The sequence below is a fragment of the Engystomops pustulosus genome, chromosome 6 (assembly GCF_040894005.1).
Source record: "Engystomops pustulosus chromosome 6, aEngPut4.maternal, whole genome shotgun sequence".
NCBI classification, from domain to species: Eukaryota; Metazoa; Chordata; class Amphibia; order Anura; family Leptodactylidae; genus Engystomops; species Engystomops pustulosus.
The window spans coordinates 159,801,262-159,821,053 of NC_092416.1; the positions used below are offsets into that span (position 1 = coordinate 159,801,262).

A 19,792-nucleotide genomic window follows, 5' to 3' on the forward strand; every position below is an offset into this window, starting at 1 on the left:
ACTACAACAAAGACCCGCTTATTTATCGCAAAGTGCCAACACAGAAATGTAATTTGTGATTTATACTCCCTTCTCTGTCACAGTTTTCATTGATACCAGCACCTGAGGACACCAATAAAGCAGAAAATAGTCCCAGGTAGCGCTGTCACTTTAATATCTCTCTGCACAGCAAGTCCTGGGCTGTCTGGGACTGCAGGAAGATTCCTGGAGACATCTCTGGTGATGGCCTGAGTGCCCACAGAAAGGGCTCCGAGTGCCGCCTCTGGCACCAGTGCCATAGGTTAGCCATCACTGGTCTATAGGATAGGATGTAACGGTTCTTAGTATCTATATTAAACCAGTTCCATGTGAAGTGAAGAAAGGAGGAGCCGAATGGAGAACATTTATTAAAAAATAAAATGGTTGGTTTCCCTTACCAACCAACATCATTTTGCAACAAATATATTTTATTTGCACCAGACAGAATAATTACTCACCAGGAGGGTCACCTTAGAGTGCATTTCGTACAGTGTTAGTCCAAAATTAAGTGTTGATTCATTGATATACCACCATATAAAGAACCTGCATGGGAGTAGTTTCAAAGGGCATTACCACCAGGATGAAGGACTGTATGCAAATGAGACTGAGGGGCTCCAGGCTCCATAGGTGTTAAAGCCTAAAGCCCCTCATTCTCATTTGCTTACGGGCTTTCATCCTGGTGGTAAATGTCCTTTAAAACTGTAGCTATTGCATACCTACAGCCACCACTAGAGGGAGCAATATGTAGTTCATATTCCATTTTTATTACATCTCTTGTGATGTAAACAAAAATGTCCTCAACTGTTTCTCATTGAAATCTTTTCAAGGTTTTCATCTGTAGAGGTTTCTTATCATGTTTACTATAGAATGGCTGTCCCCTTATGCTGATAAATCCATAAGAGAAGCAGTTATTTGAGGATTTTGTGAGATCTGTATTCTCCAAAGTGGTTAGAAACACTCAATTACATAATGCAGCTAAAATGAGAGTTTCTAACCCATAAGTCAGATAAGTGATAAACACTGAGATGCCTGGTAGCTTCTCTGACTGATCTATCTGCACAGCGGAAACCAGTGAGTGTGAGAAGAAGCATCTACGGAAGAGAAGAGAAAGAACCCATTGGGAAAATTATTCTACCCCATAATTGATTCAATAATAAAATAAATGCCCCTGGTGGAGAACATTGCCTTTAAACCTATTCATGGCATTTAGAGCCTGGGGTCACAGAGCTGTGGCTGCTATAAACGTATACGAAGGAAAAAAATCAAGCAACATATTGTGGCGATCTTTGATTAATATAAATCTTCAATAATGCACAACATTCAATGGTGGACTTGAAATAGGGCCTCCTTCTGCTCCAGATTAAATACTTGTAATTCTCCTTTACACCTCTTGGAGGTGTAAGAGAGGACTTGATAGGTTCAAACATATGACCCCCAACTGGAAACACCCTGAGTCACCTTTCCAGGAGGAATAACAGGGGGACAACACAACATTTCAGGGCAGATATTTACTAAAACACATCTGAATAAGGGACAGGTCCACTTTATACCATAAACATTGGTGACCACTATGAGATCTTTCAATACTTGTGTGATTGCTACCCTACCCGAATCCCCAACACGACACAGCAGCATAGACACTACTAGTAGAGGAGTCTTCTCCCTCTACTGCAGCTTAATTCTCCCAGTAATGCGTGGGTACAGCACCTTGGTTCACAAATCTTTCCCGATGGGTGATGAAGTGAACGTTTTTCATCCTATGTGAATGACTTTATTTCCTGTGGATGACATGTAGCACCATACGATCCATTGATCGCCATCTATAAATATGGAGAACCTCCCTTTCAGGCGCCGCAGCCGTCTCTTATGGCGCAATATATTGTAACCTCCATGAAACAAACAGTTCTCCAGGTCCATACGTTGTGTCTACTGTAGTGACTCGGGCCGAGCTGGGGTACAATATAACATCTGTTGTGTGGATTGTGCAAGAAAGAAGCCGCAATTTTCTATATCTTAAGACACCGGATAAACACGACCATGACCTGACATGTCACATGGAACCTAAATAGATCTTTATTAGTATCGATTATAAATCAATGTGTCATGCTTTGCGCCACGTTTATCAATACTTTTAGACGACAAAGGGACTTGTGCCCAAAAATTATGCAAAAACACAGATATTTTGGCATTATTGAGGCCAACAATTATACCGTCTAGCATAACTTTACACCGGAGGTACATGACCCTAGTAGGTTCGTGAATCACTGTGGTGGACAGATTTCATAGACCGACCACGGAGCATCATAGTGATATATGATGCAAGGAGTCCCTACTTACCCATAAAACTGCAGCCGTGCCGACCTGGAACCATGATTAGAGCAGGGAAGAAGGGACTACTTATGAATACAGCAGGGAAGAAGGGACTCCTTACATTATCTATCACTACAATGTACACAGTCCAGTCCTCTGCAGTGTAGACTGTCTGTGAAATGCAGTCATCACACGGTTCGAGATTCACAAGTGTTATTTAGGTTATTTGCGGTTTTCTACCCAAAACTTTACTGCGACTGAAACTAAAATTCGTGCTACAATCCACAGCAATAATGTGACGGACTCTCCCCTGAGGTAGATGTTGGATGTAAGGACATCAACATGCCCAATCCTTTTGTTCTAGTGCGGCCTTGGAGAGTCATAGCTAAAGCAGGTATGAAAGGGTAGTAGTACAAGGAAGGGGAAGGGGGATGGCGACCGAAGAAACAGCCCAGTCTGGAAGATGTCATATATAAAAGTACATTTTCACACTGTGTCTTCTTATAAGACGCTCCCAACACAATTAGTAGGACACAATGGATTCTGAAATGACACAAACTATATTGCATACGGCTCCCGTCCATTACAGAAAAACTAGCCGATCTTTCCAAAGACACACGAAATGTTAAGCTGCCCGGAGAAAGCTGATAAAGAAGCACAATCTGCACACGCTCCGAAACAAGTCTTTCTATTAAAATTAAAAAAAAAACAAAGCAAAAAAAAACCCAAACCACAGCGGGAAGATGATAAACCCAACCCAGTCTTCTCGGCACTGTCCATCAGCTGCAGACACTACATGGGGCATCAGGAAGATGAGGACTAGACGGCCTGTACTACGATGGTGCCTGCAGTCAGTACATGGAATCTCACACACATGAAGGTCCAGTCTCTCTGAACTATGGCGCACTCCTCCCCCTACACTGGCGACTACTGAAGACGTAACGGGACAAAGACGTCCTAATCGGTGGAGAAGAGATCGCCAGCGGAAGGAAGAGGCGCCAGCCCGCCTGTAACGTTGGGGAGCAGCGAGAGGTCGGGTAGACTCTGTATGTGGGACTTCAGCTCCTTTCGTACCTGCGTGACTCGCGCTAGCTTCTGCTTGTACTCCTGTAGAGACGTGAAAACGGAGAAAGGGTTACAAAAAAAAAATAATAATAAACATCAAAATTTTACATCTTTATGGCCTGGATGGGTATATGTTTTTCAGATATAATGGTAAATACTGTACATGATGCAGGTTTAATACAATCAGACAACAAGGGGCCCAGAAAAGAAGAAGGGGCAAATGTTAATGTGTAGCAAAACAAAAGATTAGAAATGAATAGTGCAGATCAGCTACAGGGCAAAGAAGCAGAAAAAACGGCACAGAAAAGATGTGTTACTTAAGTATACTGCAAAGTTTACTTTTATTATCAGTACTATTCATTTCTGGGGGGGGGGGGGGGGATAATACCCACACCTAGACAGGCTTTATTAGTAGCTTGTCCATACAGGGGGTTGGTTTTTTAATCTTATTACCATTTAAAAGCTATATAAAAAAAAAACCTGAAAAAAACCCACAAAATACAAATACATGGGGGAGAAAAAAAATTATATGCATATGCTTTCAGACAATTTTTTGTGGGCATCCACACAGGGTACAAATAAAAAGTAATTTTGTGATGCAGCTACTAAAACGGCATTTCTGAGAATCCTCATCCGCCTACCTGCTAGAATAATTATGGATTTTTTTTTTTATTATTACCATTTCCAAATTCATAATGTATCTGTTCTGTGTGAAGATACATTGTCAGACATGTGACTTGTGGGAAACCATCAGCCATAGATCCATGTGATCCCTCCAGGCCTCACTCATGGCAAGTCCTAGGACATAAGAATTCGGCCTCTTTGGACGTTGCCTAAAAAATATCACTCAATTTCGCCTATGGTAGCCAAAATGTGTGTAAACATTTGGGGATGATGCATCTTCCTCTAATCCCCCTAACCTTTAGCAGATGATCAACAGAACTCTACATAACCTCCATGATCATCACCAATGAATTAATGGAAATTGTAGATTTGCAGGCAAAAAGCTTCGCTTGTGGAATTGTACGGGGAGAATTTTTGAGGTGGAGAAGAGGAATTTTAATGACGGCAGCTAAATACAGGTAAAACATTGATGGATGAGACTCTCTGAACGCCTGGGGTCTGCTGTGCCTGTGCGCCTGCCAATGAAGCTAGGTATGTGCTATGGTAGCACGATGTGTGCCTGGCAGGGGGACAGACGGGAAGAGGCCGAGGTGAATGAGAGTTCATTCTGCATCTGATGAGATAATGGGCCCAATATAACAAGAGAAGGCAAAGTGTGACTTGTCGGGTCACCAAACAACAAGCATGAACATATCTAGCTGGGGTCCCAAGTCTGGTTACATTACCTCTGCCCAAATACAGACAGACAAATTTGTCAGAGCTGATCCTCACACTGCTGTGCTCTTAGCTCTCTGTACTGAGCTGTTTTACAGTCACTCCCCTTTATTCTGAGGGGCTGCTGTAGCGTCTCTTTTTTTCTTCATTGCAGAAAGGAGGGGGCTATGGAGCAGCTCAATATAGAAAGCGAAGAGCACAGCAGTGTGAGGACACATCCCCCGGTGCAAGTCCAGCTGCAATTGTAGAATCTGAATGCATTTCTCACAGTCCTGCTGCTACTAATACCATGATTATGCAAGTCTCCAGGGCCAATATTTTTGACTGCTTGCAGTTTTATTCATGGAGTCGCTGCCATTTAAGGCCACGTCTGCAGCATGTAGAGCCAATGACTTACAGCCAATGATTTTCCACTAGGAGATTTTGGGAAATATGCAAATATGTTTTCCAAGATGGGATAAAGTAAAAAATGCCTTTCTGTTATTTCTGCCTTTCTGTTATATTCCAATACAAAAAAAAATTAGCCTTCAAACGGTTAATAAGATGACAGGGAATCCACCGCCTCCTTCGTGATGCCTTCTGGATTAGTCAGACCGGGCAAACAAACCTCCAGCTTTCCCACCACTTGTCATCTTATCAATGTCTCATGGTCCGCAGGGAGCCGAGGTTACAGACTGTGCTTAGCGGAGAGTCCCCCGGGCCAAGCGATGACCCAGAGCCGCTCTGCTGTATATGTACACAGTGCCAGGCTGATCTGCAGAGCATCGCACATCTATACAGACTCGTCACTCCAATATCCTCATATGTTTACCAGGGCCTGAATTTACATGCAAATGTTTAACATCTGCTTCTACCTTATAGCGTAACCGTCCTTTCGGATTATTTTCCATATTTTGTGGCAGAGCATTGAGAACATTTTTCTAATAGAGTATACGTCATTTAGAAATTCCCGTTAGTTTGTAAAGTGATACTTAGTGACAATGATATTCCTACGTTGATACTGCAAATCTGTCTACAGGATTGAAGGGGGGTCTCTCTCCTCTACTGCTGTTTACACAGCTGTGGGTGGTAACCCTTCCTGCTCTCTCCTTGGTTGTAGTATGCTATGACAACTATATTCATACATCAAGCTGAAAGTAAAAGGGTTAATCCTCCCTTCTCAAAGCTGTTTGAACAAATACAGGGATATTAGATGTGAGTTTAAGCAGCCTTCAAAAACACATACTCTACAGGCTGGAATATGCGTCTCTATGGGAGGGAGTAGCTTGATTTTATTCACAAAATGATTTAGAAAGTTTTTTCCCGCCTCCCCCACACAATATTAAAAATGACCTCAAGTGAGGGTTATGCTTTAAAGGAGAGGATGTTTTAGTGGATGTTTGCTTGATGAAAAGAAATATACAGTCAGTCCCCGGGTTACGTACAAGATAGGGTCCGGAGGTCTGTTCTTAAGTTGAATTTGTATGTAAGTCGAAACTGTATATTTAATAATTGTAGATACAGGCAAAAAAATTTTTTGGCCCCAGTGACATTTGGAGTTTAAACATTTTTTGCTGTAATGGGACCAAGGATTATCAATAAAGCTTCATTACAGACACCTTACAGCTGATCATTACAGTCTGGGACTATAGTAAGATCCAGAAAACTTCACCAGAGGTCAGAGGGGTCTGTCTGTAACTATGGGTTGTCTGTAAGTCGGGTGTCCTTAAGTAGGGGACCGCCTGTATGTCCAAGGAGGTTTCACTGGTGCCATAGTGTGGAAAACACAACATTTGTGATAGCTGCCATCCCTACCCAAAGCTTCCGATGTCCTAGTCGCATTGCCCATGTTAATATTAACCTTTTAGCTTGTCCAGTTCACCATTGTGCCCAATGCGAAGCTTTAACATTCCCATTATGGAATTAACACATCCCATTTGGTGTTTAAGTTACAATTATAGAACATTATAGTCTATTTAAAGGTGTTTTAAGGACAAACGCCCTAATTTTAAATTGAAAAAGGCCTGCGGTACTTCAAAAACAGATAAAGCACATTGTGCAGTGTCTGTGTCAGCTTTTAAAGGGATCAAGCTGTAATACCACTAAAAGCCATTACATATGTACGAAGCTTACGTCAGTCCTAGTCAGGATTTAATAGAAAATCTAGTTGCCGTTTTCGCAACCTCTAGTTTGGCTCAAGATAGTTTATTCACTGCAGAGAAATCGATAAGAGAAGCAGCCTGAGGTATAAGTGAGTATTCTCTTATGTGCCTTCTCCCAAGTGATTAGAAACACAGCTAGTTAGTCTGATATGTACATATTTTATTCACTTAAGAGAAGACAGATAAAAGATATTACACCCAGGCAGCAGGCTGCTTCTCCGACAGGTTTCTCTTCATTGAACAAACAAGCCTACGGTGTAGAGAGAAGCATCTACAGGAGTGAAAACAAGCAATATTCTTAAAGGAAATCCACCACCAGGATAAAGGTGTGTAAACCAAGCACACGGACATACTGGTGTGTGCCCCCTCTGGCAGGATCTGTTCTTCTTTTAGCTTTTTATGCCCTTGTTTTTACAAAAAAAGCCTTAAAAATTATAGAAAAGATCCTGAAGGGCTCCTGCTTCCATGTATATTAATGGAACTTTGAGCCCCTCAGGCTCATTTGCATAATTTTTTAAACTTTTTTTGTAAAAACAAAGGCATAAGATGCTCAAAGAAGAGTACATCCTGCCAGAGGGGGCACACACCATGTCAGTGTGCTTGGTTTACAATCCATCATCCTGGTGGTAGACTTCCTTTAATAAAAACCTATTAAAAGGGACCATGTAAAACTACAGACAAGAGGTTCTACTTCTAATAACAAAAGGAATAAAATTACACAGATCTCCAGGGCCAATACCCAACTGTCTGCAGTCTGCTTTGCATAGTCAAATACGCTGGCAGTTTCCCTTTCAAGCTGTTTTCCTGTACATAGCAGAGCACATGTTCACATGGCCTCATCTGTGTTACAGGCTTTATTTGGAGCATCTGTCGTGGATTCAATCACAAATCCAGGAGAATTTGTTTTATGAGATTTGTTTGTGTCCATTTTTCCCCAAAGAAAATCACTATTAAACCTGACCCAAAACCTAATCCTGTATGAATAGCGCATAACCTGGTTATTAGATTTACCAGATGTGTTCGTACCTCCAGCTTCTTCTCCTTGTTGCTTAGGGTCTCTTTCTGGCTCTGTGTGTATTCCATTAACATCCGCGCCAGTTGCCTCCGATCGTCCAGTTCCGCCGCCAGCCTTCCGTTATACTCCGCCAGCAGGAGGCAGGCCTCATCTACCGTCTTGGAGAGACGCTCGGCTGCCTCTTTATCTGTAAAACGTACGGACAAAATTACCAGGACGTTCATAATTATTTTACACTGCCCAAAAGGTTTGGAGATGATATCTCTGTAGTGTGGCAATGCTCCTGCCTCGCACAGGCCAGACATCTACAAAGCTGGGGCCGTCGCCAAGTGTGCAGAGAGATCCAAATGAGACAGAAGGTCCTACCTGTGATCTTCTCCAGTAAGGAAACATCCTGGACTTCCTGAGGGAGCGATGCAATCTTCTGCCTAACTGCAGCATCTCCAGAAGCGGCGTTCTCCAGATCCTGCAGAGCCTTAATGAGATCCTCCGTCTACAAGAAACCAAAAAAAGTACATGGGATAAAAGATATGGCGGAGAGAGGAAGCGCCAACTACTTAATTATTCATAAAAAGACTATAATAAATTGCATGTTAAATCTGGCTAAAACTCACTGCCTGAAACGGCGCCTCTAATGAGGTCTACACGAGCGGCGCTCAAAGCCGTGATGTATTATTTAAACCATTTTATCTCGGGCAAAAACTTGCATTTTGTCACCGCTATAGATCATTTACATTTTTATCATTTTACATGTACAAGCTATTTTTTTTCCACCCAAACGCCTTCCATCAACACATTTTATGATGAAACGAGGAACTTTAACACCGCAGACGCATCATCGGTTTTGACACCGATTCCTCTGCCGGGAGTGTTTAATTGGTGTCTGGCAAATTTACTGAAGTTTTACTTGTTACAAACAGCCGACAGCCATGGAAAGGAAACATAGCTCCAAAATTAGCCAGAAACAGGAGAAGTGTCCTGGGGGAGGCGCTCCGCTGGCTGTTGCCCACCTGACACAGCTTGATTGACAAGTATCTGCCCCTAATGCATAAAGCAAAGTTGCAGAGTCGTAATCTGCATCAGCAACTATAATCTACTAAATGTAATTGTTGCCAACGTATTTTTATAGGAAACATGAGAAATTATAGCTACATGTATATACACTATGTTCTATCAATCCAAGGTGTCAAAACTTGATTAAATGGTCTTAATCAGGTTGTCAAAACTATCAGAGTTTAATCAGAGGTTCGAGTCGGGGTCCAAATAAAAAAAAAAAAAAAAAAAAAAAAAAAAAAAAAAAGCTGAAGCCGGAGTTGATAGCTTAGCTTAGAGATTTCACAGCCCGGCCGTAAAGCGAGACACCTGACAAAGCAGAAGAGGACAGAGAAGTTGCTGCTGCCATCAGTATTTCATGCAGTCTATGGATATCTATCAATTTTAAACACTTTTCCATCCATAATGGAGCGAGTAGTGAGTAGTGGCTATTTTATTAAATCCTGATAATATCACATTCTTTCTTAAAGAGAACCCGTCATGCAAAATAACCCCCTAAACTAAATATATTTTCATACACTGCCATTAGAGAGCATTGCCTCTATCCCTTCATTGTCCCTCTACATGCCTGTAAGCCTAAGCAATGAGGTCCTAAAGCTGTATGCAAATGACCTGTGAAATGTCCAATGAGTCATTAGCATATTCAAGCTGTCCAGCTTATTCATGAGTGGGAGGCACAGCCACACCCCCAGTGCATGGCTGACAGCCTGTATAATGATGTGAGGCTGTATAATGATGTGCTTCCTGGTGCTGGTGGCCACGCCCCCTGCAGCCTGTGTGTATGAGATACACCATTATACAGGCTGTCAGTCATGTGTATAGGAGTGAGGTATAATGGTGTAATGGCTCCTCCATGTGCTTCCTGGTGCTGGTGGCCACACCCCCTGCAGCCTGTGTGTGCATGTGTGTGTGTATAGGAGAGATACAGCAGCTCCAGGCAGCCATGTTACAGCAGAACATGTCAGATTCATGTGTAGCTGATGTCTGTGTCTCTCACCTGTATATTAGGAAGATGCAGCATGTCAGCAGATGCAGCACACTAGCAATGCTTTACTATACATTACACACAGACATGAGCAGGGGGAGGGGAGGAGAGGGGAGGGGTAACAGGGGTGACATCACTGCCCCTGACCATGTGACCAGCCTCATTTACATGATAAAGAATAGCTGATTTTACAATGAATAATGTATGAAATGACTAGATAAAGGCTGGGATGGGATCCTTGTGAGCTGCTCCAACAGGTAGTAGTGACAAGACTAGTGACACAGACCTGATGACAGGTTAAAACTCTGTAAGGGGTGTACTGTCCTGGTTTTATCATTATACAAAATCTATGAGTACTATGTACAATATGGAAAGCTCCTCCTGCTCTGTAACATGCTGCCTGCAGATAGGACACTATGTACAATATGGAAAGCTCCTCCTGCTCTATAACATGCTGCCTGCAGATAGGACTATGTGTAGAATTAAACAGGTTCTCATGAAATAAAGTGTCCATCAATGTAAAATGCAGTTAGTTACACTAAAGGCCATGCCCTCCTAGCCCATATTTAGCATCAACCTTTGGTAAAAAGAATAAACTACACAATGTGACAGTATAGAGGATGTAGTGGAGTTAGTGAAAGAATGGAGACACTAGAGCCGCGGTATCTGGAGGGTCAGTAGTGAAAGGAGAGCAGGACCCAGCTGCTTTGTGCTCAGCGCAGCATGTAGTCTTTTTTATTTCGCCGTTTGACAGGTAATTAATCTTACTTTATTAGTCCCGATGTAACCCACAAATCAGCAGCAGCTCAGAGTAGGGATGTCTATGCCTGACGAAGAGCTGGAAATACTGAACATACACATCAAATATGTCTACTGCTCCTACAAGTCGGAGAGAAATGCGACTGACTCTGGGAGTCTTCCTCCCTCCTCAGATCCTCATATTTATTAGGCACATGGAGAAGTCAAGATGGGTCGCCACATCAGTACTCTTGCTGTACATGCGTTGCTTCACTCGTCCAGTTGCAATCCATCCTCACTGCTCCTTGCACAAGACATATAAAAGCTGACTGTACAAGGGCGAGATTTGCTTGCTGTGGTAGGCATGGGGAGGGAGGGGGGATGAGTGAGGAGGGAAGGATGGCGGAGGAAGAGGAGGGAAGGATGGCGGAGGAAGAGGAGGGAAGGATGGCGGAGGAAGAGGAGGGAAGGATGGCGGAGGAAGAGGAGGGAAGGATGGCGGAGGAAGAGGAGGGAAGGATGGCGGAGGAAGAGGAGGGAAGGATGGCGGAGGAAGAGGAGGGAAGGATGGCGGAGGAAGAGGAGGGAAGGATGGCAGAGAAAAAGGAGGGAAGGATGGCGGAGAAAAAGGAGGGAAGGATGGCGGAGGAGGTGGGTGGGTGGATTACCCGATGAGACAGGGACCAAGTCCGTGGAAGCGGACGACCCTCTGACCCGTTGGCGGTATCTGTCAGTAATCCAGGTAAACTTTAACACACTATAATAAAGCCTACAGGAACGGTGAAGCTGGGCTATAAAATAATTTTTTTGCAATCATTATTACAAATGCTATTGGAACCTGTCCTTAGGTTAAAATGTAACATCCGGATGACAGGTTCCCTTTAGGAACCTGTTCCACTGGTAATAGAACTGCATAGCTGAAAGACAGCAGCCCTGGGATACAGCCTGTAATGTTGCAGCTTTGTAGCATGTGTGACTATGTGCTCCAGGACTTTGTGCTGCAATTTTAACTCCATCTTTTCTACGTAATTTCGCTTTTACTCTTCTGAAAACCAAGAAGAGTCACGTCGTGCGAAGCTCCGAGCCATACTCCGCCTATAACTCTGGGTCGTTTCAAGTTTCTGCATGATCATTAAAAGTGCCTTATCCTATAAAAGCTCCGCAGCCGGATATTTATCTCCGGTATTATTCCCCTGCATCAATCTGATGTCTCTCCAGTATGGTCCTGGTTTATGGCCGTCACTCTCACAAAGTTGTATTCACTCCGTCCCCGCTCCATAAACTCCATCTGTTTACTTCCCACTAAAGTGCAATATTGCGGCTCCGTAGAGGAAGGCGCCTGCCTCCTGCGCTCTTCGGTGGGCTGTTTGCCTTCTGTTTTCGCACCCTCTGACTTATTCTGCATCTTCTCTTCAATTAGTCTGGTTACACAAACAGTTCAGCCCTTACCACGTTCCCCTTTTTTATGATATAATTTGTACGGTGCACTAATAAAAATGGGGACGTTGCTCGGAGCATAGAAAACAAGGACAGATTCTATTTTCATGACTGCCAAAAGTAACAACTCCAAGACTTTCCTGTGTGGATAAGCACTTAGTTTATCTATCTATCTGTGTCTATATTCCGACAAAATTTTCGGTACACCCCCACATCACGGCTTGCTGTACAGGAGCATAAAGGTGGGGGCTGAGAGCTGAGGAGTCTTCAGCACAGAGAAGTCACATTTTTTTTTAACTGCATCCAAACCAAAGCCCAACCCCTCAGACTACACAGAGGATTCTGTCAGGAGGCAAGGCAAGTTATAACACACAATTATATTGTAATGCAAATGCTTCGAGAAATCAGAATTGCAGATTTGCACTGCAGGTGTAATGGACTTCTATAACCTGTCTTTAGTAAAAATGTATTTGTACTGCATTTAGTGAAATAAACCTGCAGTTTATCTGGAAGCCGCGTCCAAGGAGACACAGGACAGGCTGCAGAGCCGGCGTGATGGACTACAGAGATCCTCCTCCACCTACACACAGCTTATCTCACCACCAACCTACATGTAACATGACAGCTCCTCTCCGCGAGGCTGACCCTAAAAAGGCTCTTCACACTGTTTATACTAAAAGGAATGTTGGGGGAGAAAAATGAGCCAAAACATATATATTTATATCGCTGGCAGTGGGTCTGATGTCTGAAGAGGTTTTGTTTAAACATCTCATTATGAGGATCTTGTTTCCAGTAAGTCAGAATCTGAGCTGTGCGATATACGTGGGTCCAAAAGGCTTGTATATACACAAAAGACATTAAAAAAAAATGGATAAAAATACATCATCCAGACAGGTTGTTAGAGGAAAACCAGAGCACAAAGGCTAAAAACAAGAAATGAGCAGCCTACATATAACACAAGGGACCCTATAACCTGCCAACTAAATGTAGTGTGCAGCCCAAAAATCTACTTACATAGAGACATCCAGAGGTGGAGTCTCTCAGTAGTAGTGACCATTAAAAGCTGCAGACAGTTCTAGGTATTGTCCCTGGAGATCAGTGTAACCATATCTTTGTGTATGTGTTAATAGAAGCAATAGGAATGTGAAAAAGTCATTTATATTCCAGTTTTGTAACTGGACTGCTGCTACAAACATCACACACAGATGCAGGTCTCCAGGGATTCTACCCAACACTGACGTTTTGCATGGTCAAAACTGCTGATAAATTCTCTATAAAAGGAAATGGATATTCAGTATAGGGTATAGATTGCTTTTTAATTTTCTATCAAAAATCAGTACTTGATCCGCAGGATCAATCATAGTTGTAGGGGATGCAACCAGGACTGGGCCAAAAAGTTGTCAAAAGGTGGACCCTGTAATCCTCGTTCTTGATTTTTTTGTGATGCTCTGCCTTGAATTGACTAATTCAACAGCAGAAACCTCCTATTTGGTTTTATTTGAACTAACTCAAAACCATTGACATAATATAGAGGAATCAAATCATAGATATTATGCTCCAAAAAAATAAACTGCATCAAATTGTGCAGTCTGAATAGAGCCTCATTGCAGGTCAAGATAGCATCTAGCACATTGACCTGAAGCTATGGCTACCTGCTCCTCCATAATGTATAATCTAGATGGTAGGATTGTTCTCCTAATTAGGACAGAGGTGACAATGTCCTTGTATGGCCACAGCCGCAGCTTCCACACAAGAAACACTTGGCAGATAAACTAATGTCTCTGCTGACAGCAACATATGGGAGCAACTGGGGTTAATGAGCCCGGGCCCTGCGTTTCATTACAGGGTGTTAGGAGATGAGGGAGGACATACCAGTAGAGGACCCGTTGAAGGGTCCCTGGGGGAGTAGCTTCCAGGATAATCGTCTTCCTCCTCTTGGACCTGCTGGAAACTGCGCTTTAACGATACCTTCTCTTCAGTCACTGAGAAAAATAAAATAAAAACATCATTAATATACAACATATATTCTTCGTATTATATTATGTTGACATTAATTTAGAAAAAGACATGTATAACCCTACTACATATGAGATAACACTTTTTAGGGGCAAAGGTGGGTAAAACATACAGAAACTCGCCACTGTAGGCTCACATCAGGGTCGGATGCCATCCAGTTTTGTAAGTATAGTGTCTTCCCAAATTAGGACCCTGATAAACCCCCACAAAATATATAAGGTGGGCATCACCCAAAAGATATTCACATAGTGGCAGCCGCTACTGAGTTTAAAAAAAAAAAAAAAAAATGGCCACCTAAAAGGAAAGCAGTTCCCTTCTCCTGACACATGTGCAGTGAAGGCAGACGCGCTTACTGCAGCCTTATCTGATCACTGCGCATGCGCCAGAACAGGTTCACTTACATGGGAGCCGAAATTTAAGTGTAAGATTTCTAAGAAGAATTTGTAGTGACAAACTTTCCGGGATCAGAGGTCCCTAGAAAATCATTCAGGGTAATTTTAAATTAATTTCCACCTATTATGCGTGTTCTGCAACCACACAGGTCCCTTTAACTGCTGACAGCGAATATGAGCAGCATCTACTAAATCCACTGCCTCTGCTTGGTCTCAGCTTGAGAATCCCCCTAGAAGTGCAGCTAAATAATAATTGCTCATTATTTTCACACCTCCACAATGTTGACATTTCCCCATGAAAATATATATGAGTAATTAGTATGTTCACACCAATATAATAGCGACATTAGCCACTGAAATATCGGAGAAGTCTGGCAAGTCTGATATGTACTAGAAGGTTTAGAAAGTCACGCTCACCCAGGGAGGAGGGCTGCACCCCGATCACAGATGTGCCACAGCAGGTTAGGATGGTGGGATAAATGTTGAAGCTCAGGAGGCTCTGGATGCCTTTCTTGAGCAATACAGCAAGTTTTTCCCTACAATGAAGTCAATCGCCTCTTTCAGCTTCACTTATTATAGATTCCACCTATGTCGTCTTGAATATGGCAGGTCAGAACTAGGGACAGGTGTAGGAGAGACAAACCCCACGCGTTTTTTCTCACTCGGGTGACTTCCTCAGGGGTGATGGAGGTATGCATTATGTGGCCTCTATTAATAGTGATCCACTCTCCCAAATCACCAACCCTCCTCTCCTCCTTCATAGTAATACAAAGCAATACCTGTTACATTTGTGCACATGTTAACGGCGTCCTAGTGTAGACAACTTCAGGTTTGATGCACACGTCACCGCACTGCGAACATGCATGGAGAAATATATAGGGGGCGTGCCCTATATTTGGCCGGGTTACGGGGTCATACATGTACTCAATGGAGAAGGGAGGGGTGAACAGCGTTTACTCCTCCTCTGTCCTGCGCACAGCTGTATGTTCGCCCCGGCCTCGGCCAGGGCATTCATCTGAATGTACCCTAAGTAGAGTGTGCGCCTCATCCGTCTGCACCCCTGGTAGTAAAATTGTATCTTCCCCTACTGGGAGGTTCCAAGTGGTTGGTAGTTCCTTGCAAAGACGAGCATTCAGGTTTGTTGAATATCATTTCTCTTTTGTACTTTTGTGAATGAGCCCAACTAGACCTGACCTTATATGACATCTACCTCCAGGATGAAGGCTTGTAAGCCAAGTACACTAACATACGGGTGTGTGCCCCCTCAGGTAGGATATGCTCTTCTTTTATCCTATTATGCCCTTATTTTTAAATTCCATATTATGCAAATGAGTCAGAGGCTTCAGGCTCCATAGCTGTTAATGAAGCCTGGAGCGCCTCTGGTTCTTTTTGAATCATTTTCAAATTAGGTCCCAAGAAGCTAAAAGACAAGCTGATCCAGCCAGAGGGGGGCACACACCAGTATATCAGTGTGCTTGGTTTACAATCCTTTATCCTGGTGGCAGATTTCATTTAATCTGTAGTTGCTGGCCCCAACCTTTGGCTGGTAACTTGAATCTTGCCCACCTGACCAGTTTTTACCTGTTCCAGAAGAGGAAGGGCATTGTGATCCTGTTGCATTAAAGTCCAAACACCCCAAATGGGTGTTAAATGCTGAAAACGGACAAGGTCATTTAGAGAATTCTTTTGGGATTAGCCCCATGTTCAACCAGTATGTTCTATGCGCTATTTATACACAGAAATGTCCAAGTGATCTAGAATAAAATTTCATTATTTTGTATATTTTTTTAAAAGATTAAATTACCCATTCATCTTTACATTACTTTTATTAAAAAAAAAAAAAATTGTAATTTTCCCCAATACAAAATGTATAATTAAAAAAAATCATTCAGCGAAATGATATCCTGGACGGAGGAGGCCTGAGTAGTGGAGGAGATTAAATTCACATTAACAAGTCCCTAGAGAACCCAGTGAAAAGCTTCGGAATATGAAGAGGTTCCTAGAAACGGATTCTCCTACGCTAATTTCCCTGTGCACCTTTAAGCTCATTTGCTCGAGTAAAGAGCGGGAGCACCCCCACACCCGTTAATCTCCGCAGGAGTCATTTTGCGCCCTACATTATGGGACAGTGCAAGCTCAGCAACTAGAAGCACGGCAGAGCCGCGCAGCCTTCTATCGAGCAGCAGGACGCCCCCGTGCACTCTCCATCACAGAGACCTACCTGAACGATGAGACCGCTAATTATACAAGCTATAAAATAACTGCGGGGAGCACAATGCGCCACTAACCCCCGAGTCACTGCCTTTATACACACAGCGCCAGCCAACACATTTATATTTTTTTGTCCTGTGGATAAGACCTGCTGTAAGAGATTAAGGTGGTGCCGTCGTAATTCGGAGGATGGGAACCGCCTTGACCTAAAAGTGCTGATCGCATCTGAATAGGGATTTCGGAGGCCGATACAATAGTCACCTGCCCATTTATCAAAAACTGTGATTAAAAGTGGACGCTTTGCGATGAATTACCATTTAATGTTGTGGTTAGTATATTATAAATTACCAGTGCAGCGTTCAGGAGCTGTAATTCAGGAGGAAAAAAAAGGCTCTTTTTAATCGGTTTTCTTTTTAAGTCAGCGGGAAACCCATACAGGATGCTGGTGGCGATGGCGTGGAGAGGGGAGGTAGGCGGGAGATCCAAAGAACTTTAAAGAAAAGTATAATACCTGCTTCTGCCAAGACCGGGAATTAAAAATTTAGCTAAAGAAAAAGACGACTATGAAAAAGGCCAGAAAGATTAAACTTTTTTTTTTTTTTTTTTTGCTCGCCTGCGATGCCAATAAATCTGAGGCTGCACTACTGAGAGATTAGGGTCACTAAATTACAGATTTTTAGGCAGAGCAAGTTATCACAACAAGTGTAAAACCTTAAACTTGCATAATAAAGAGGTCACCTTAGAGATTTGGAAATCTTAAAGGGAACCGGTCACCAGGACCCCTTTTTAATCCTACCCCATGCCCTATGTACATTCCCAAACAGTTTTTACAAATACTCTTTTAAAAAGTTAAAAGTTAATCTTTAAAACTAAAAGAGGCAGAGTTTATAGAAAACGGTTTGGGAATGTACACACAAGTGCCTATGGGGGTGTATAAAAAAACGGGGTGACAGGTTCCCTTTAAAAGGGAATGTGTTGGCAGTATTGACCACACAAAACTAGACTGTGTTCGGCAGTGGTCCTGGACTACAGTAGTAGTCCTTTGTGATAGTAGCAGGAGGACTGTACATTTATATTCTAGGATTGTTTTAACACAGTCCAAGTGCAATGAGGGAGTGTCCTTCGTCCTCACACTGCTGTGCTCTTAGGCCTCTGAACCGACCGACTCCACATCTACAACTTTTACTCGTATCAGATGGAAGAGACTATGAAGCAGTGTGAGGACTACAGACCACCACTGCACTTAGTGAAGCTACAATCCTGGAATATAAATCCATTTTTCACAGTTCTGCTGCTATTCTGTGTTTTTTTTCTTTGAGGTGCAGGTTATAAGAATGGCAGCTTCTAACTTTCCATTGAAAATGAATGGAGGTGAAGATTGAACAATGTGCCTTCCCATCCCTGAAACTTGCATGAGGGTCACAATGTGGGGGATCTGTCAGGAAACCTTCATGGATTACTACAGACATTGGATGGTCTGCTCTCGCTGACAAGCTGGAAATCCCCCAATGTCCATTTTAGTCTCTCTGTACGTGAACTTAGCACATGGTGATTTCGACAGGTTTCTCATGCCAGGCCACATGTCCACACAGCTGTTATCACCAGGCAGACATGCAGGGGCGGTGAGAAACCCCGCTAAATTTAGTCATGACAGAACATTCCTCAGAGCCCACAGATAGAAGTGCCCGCTCCCACAGGTCCCCATTACAATAACAGTGGGGGAGGTGAAAGGGTTATTTGTGGAGCACATTCTGACAGGAATTTTTAGTATAACATATGGGAATGCACCCAGCTTTTTTTTTGCTTTTAGTATTAATGTGATTCTGGTGATGACCGCATCAGTCAAGCCCTTTATCATTCTACTATACATTCTCAGACCTGCACTAGAAAGATTGGAAAGATGGAAGACATTATGTTTCCAAGACACATCTGCTCAGTTATTATATACACTCACCGGCCACTATTAGGTACACCATGCTAGTAACGGGTTGGACCCCCTTTTGCCTTCAGAACTGCCTCAATTCTTCGTGGCATAGATACAACAAGGTGCTGGAAGCTCCTCAGAGATTTTGGTCCATATTGACATGATGGCATCACACAGTTGCCGCAGATTTGTCGGCTGCACATCCATGATGCGAATCTCCTGTTCCACCACATCCCAAAGATGCTCTATTGGATTGAGATCTGGTGACTGTGGAGGCCATTTGAGTCCAGTGACCTCATTGTCATGTTCAAGAAACCAGTCTGAGATGATTCCAGCTTTATGACATGGCGCATTATCCTGCTGAAAGTAGCCATCAGATGTTGGGTACATTGTGCTCATAAAGGGATGGACATGGTCAGCAACAATACTCAGGTAGGCTGTGGTGTTGCAACAATGCTCAATTGGTACCAAGGGGCCGAAAGAGTGCCAAGAAAATATTCCCCACACCATGACACCACCACCACTAGCCCGAACCGTTGATACAAGGCAGGATGGATCCATGCTTTCATGTTGTTGGCGCCAAATTCTGACCCTACCATCCGAATGTCACAGCAGAAATCGAGACTCATCAGACCAGGCAACGTTTTTCCAATCTTCTACTGTCCAATTTCGACGAGCTTGTGCAAATTGTAGCCTCACTTTCCTGTTCTTAGCTGAAAGGAGCTACCAACAACCAACAACCATGTCACGTTCAAAGGCACTCAAATCACCTTTCTTCCCCATACTGATGCTCGGTGTGAACTGCAGGAGATTGTCTTGACCATGTCTACATGCCTAAATGCACTGAGTTGCCGCCATGTGATTGGCTGATTAGAAATTAAGTGTTAACGAGCAGTTGGACAGGTGTACCTAATAAAGTGGCCGGTGAGTGTACTTTTCCTTTGTGGAATTAATAAACTCTATTATTCTTTCAGTGCCCTGTGGAATTATGGGACCATCAAAGATTTTTGTATGACTGCTACTTCTATGGTTGCATAGCCTATAGGCAACAGATAAGCCACTTAAAGGGAACCTGTCAGAGCAATTAGGGACACCAAGACACCCACAGGTCCTTATGGGCCTTAGTCTCCGAAATAGCCCTGTACGACT

General features: G+C 43.1%; 1 protein-coding gene across 3 annotated transcripts in view; it reads right to left on the bottom strand.

Moving 5' to 3' along the window:
• Nucleotides 1-368: 368 nt before the first annotated feature.
• The window catches only part of RPRD1B (regulation of nuclear pre-mRNA domain containing 1B), a 47,830-nt gene continuing 28,406 nt past the window's right edge, over nucleotides 369-19,792 (bottom strand). For 2 of the 3 annotated variants that reach the window (XM_072112084.1, XM_072112082.1), the window contains exons 4-7: nucleotides 13,973-14,082; nucleotides 8,254-8,380; nucleotides 7,884-8,074; nucleotides 369-3,435 (exon numbers count right to left, since the gene is read on the bottom strand). In XM_072112084.1, the coding sequence (XP_071968185.1) occupies nucleotides 3,286-3,435; nucleotides 7,884-8,074; nucleotides 8,254-8,380; nucleotides 13,973-14,082 (578 nt within the window). In that variant the 3' untranslated portion in view covers nucleotides 369-3,285. The remainder of the gene's footprint in view (nucleotides 3,436-7,883; nucleotides 8,075-8,253; nucleotides 8,381-13,972; nucleotides 14,083-19,792) is intronic. The other variant, XM_072112083.1, reaches the window with a different exon arrangement.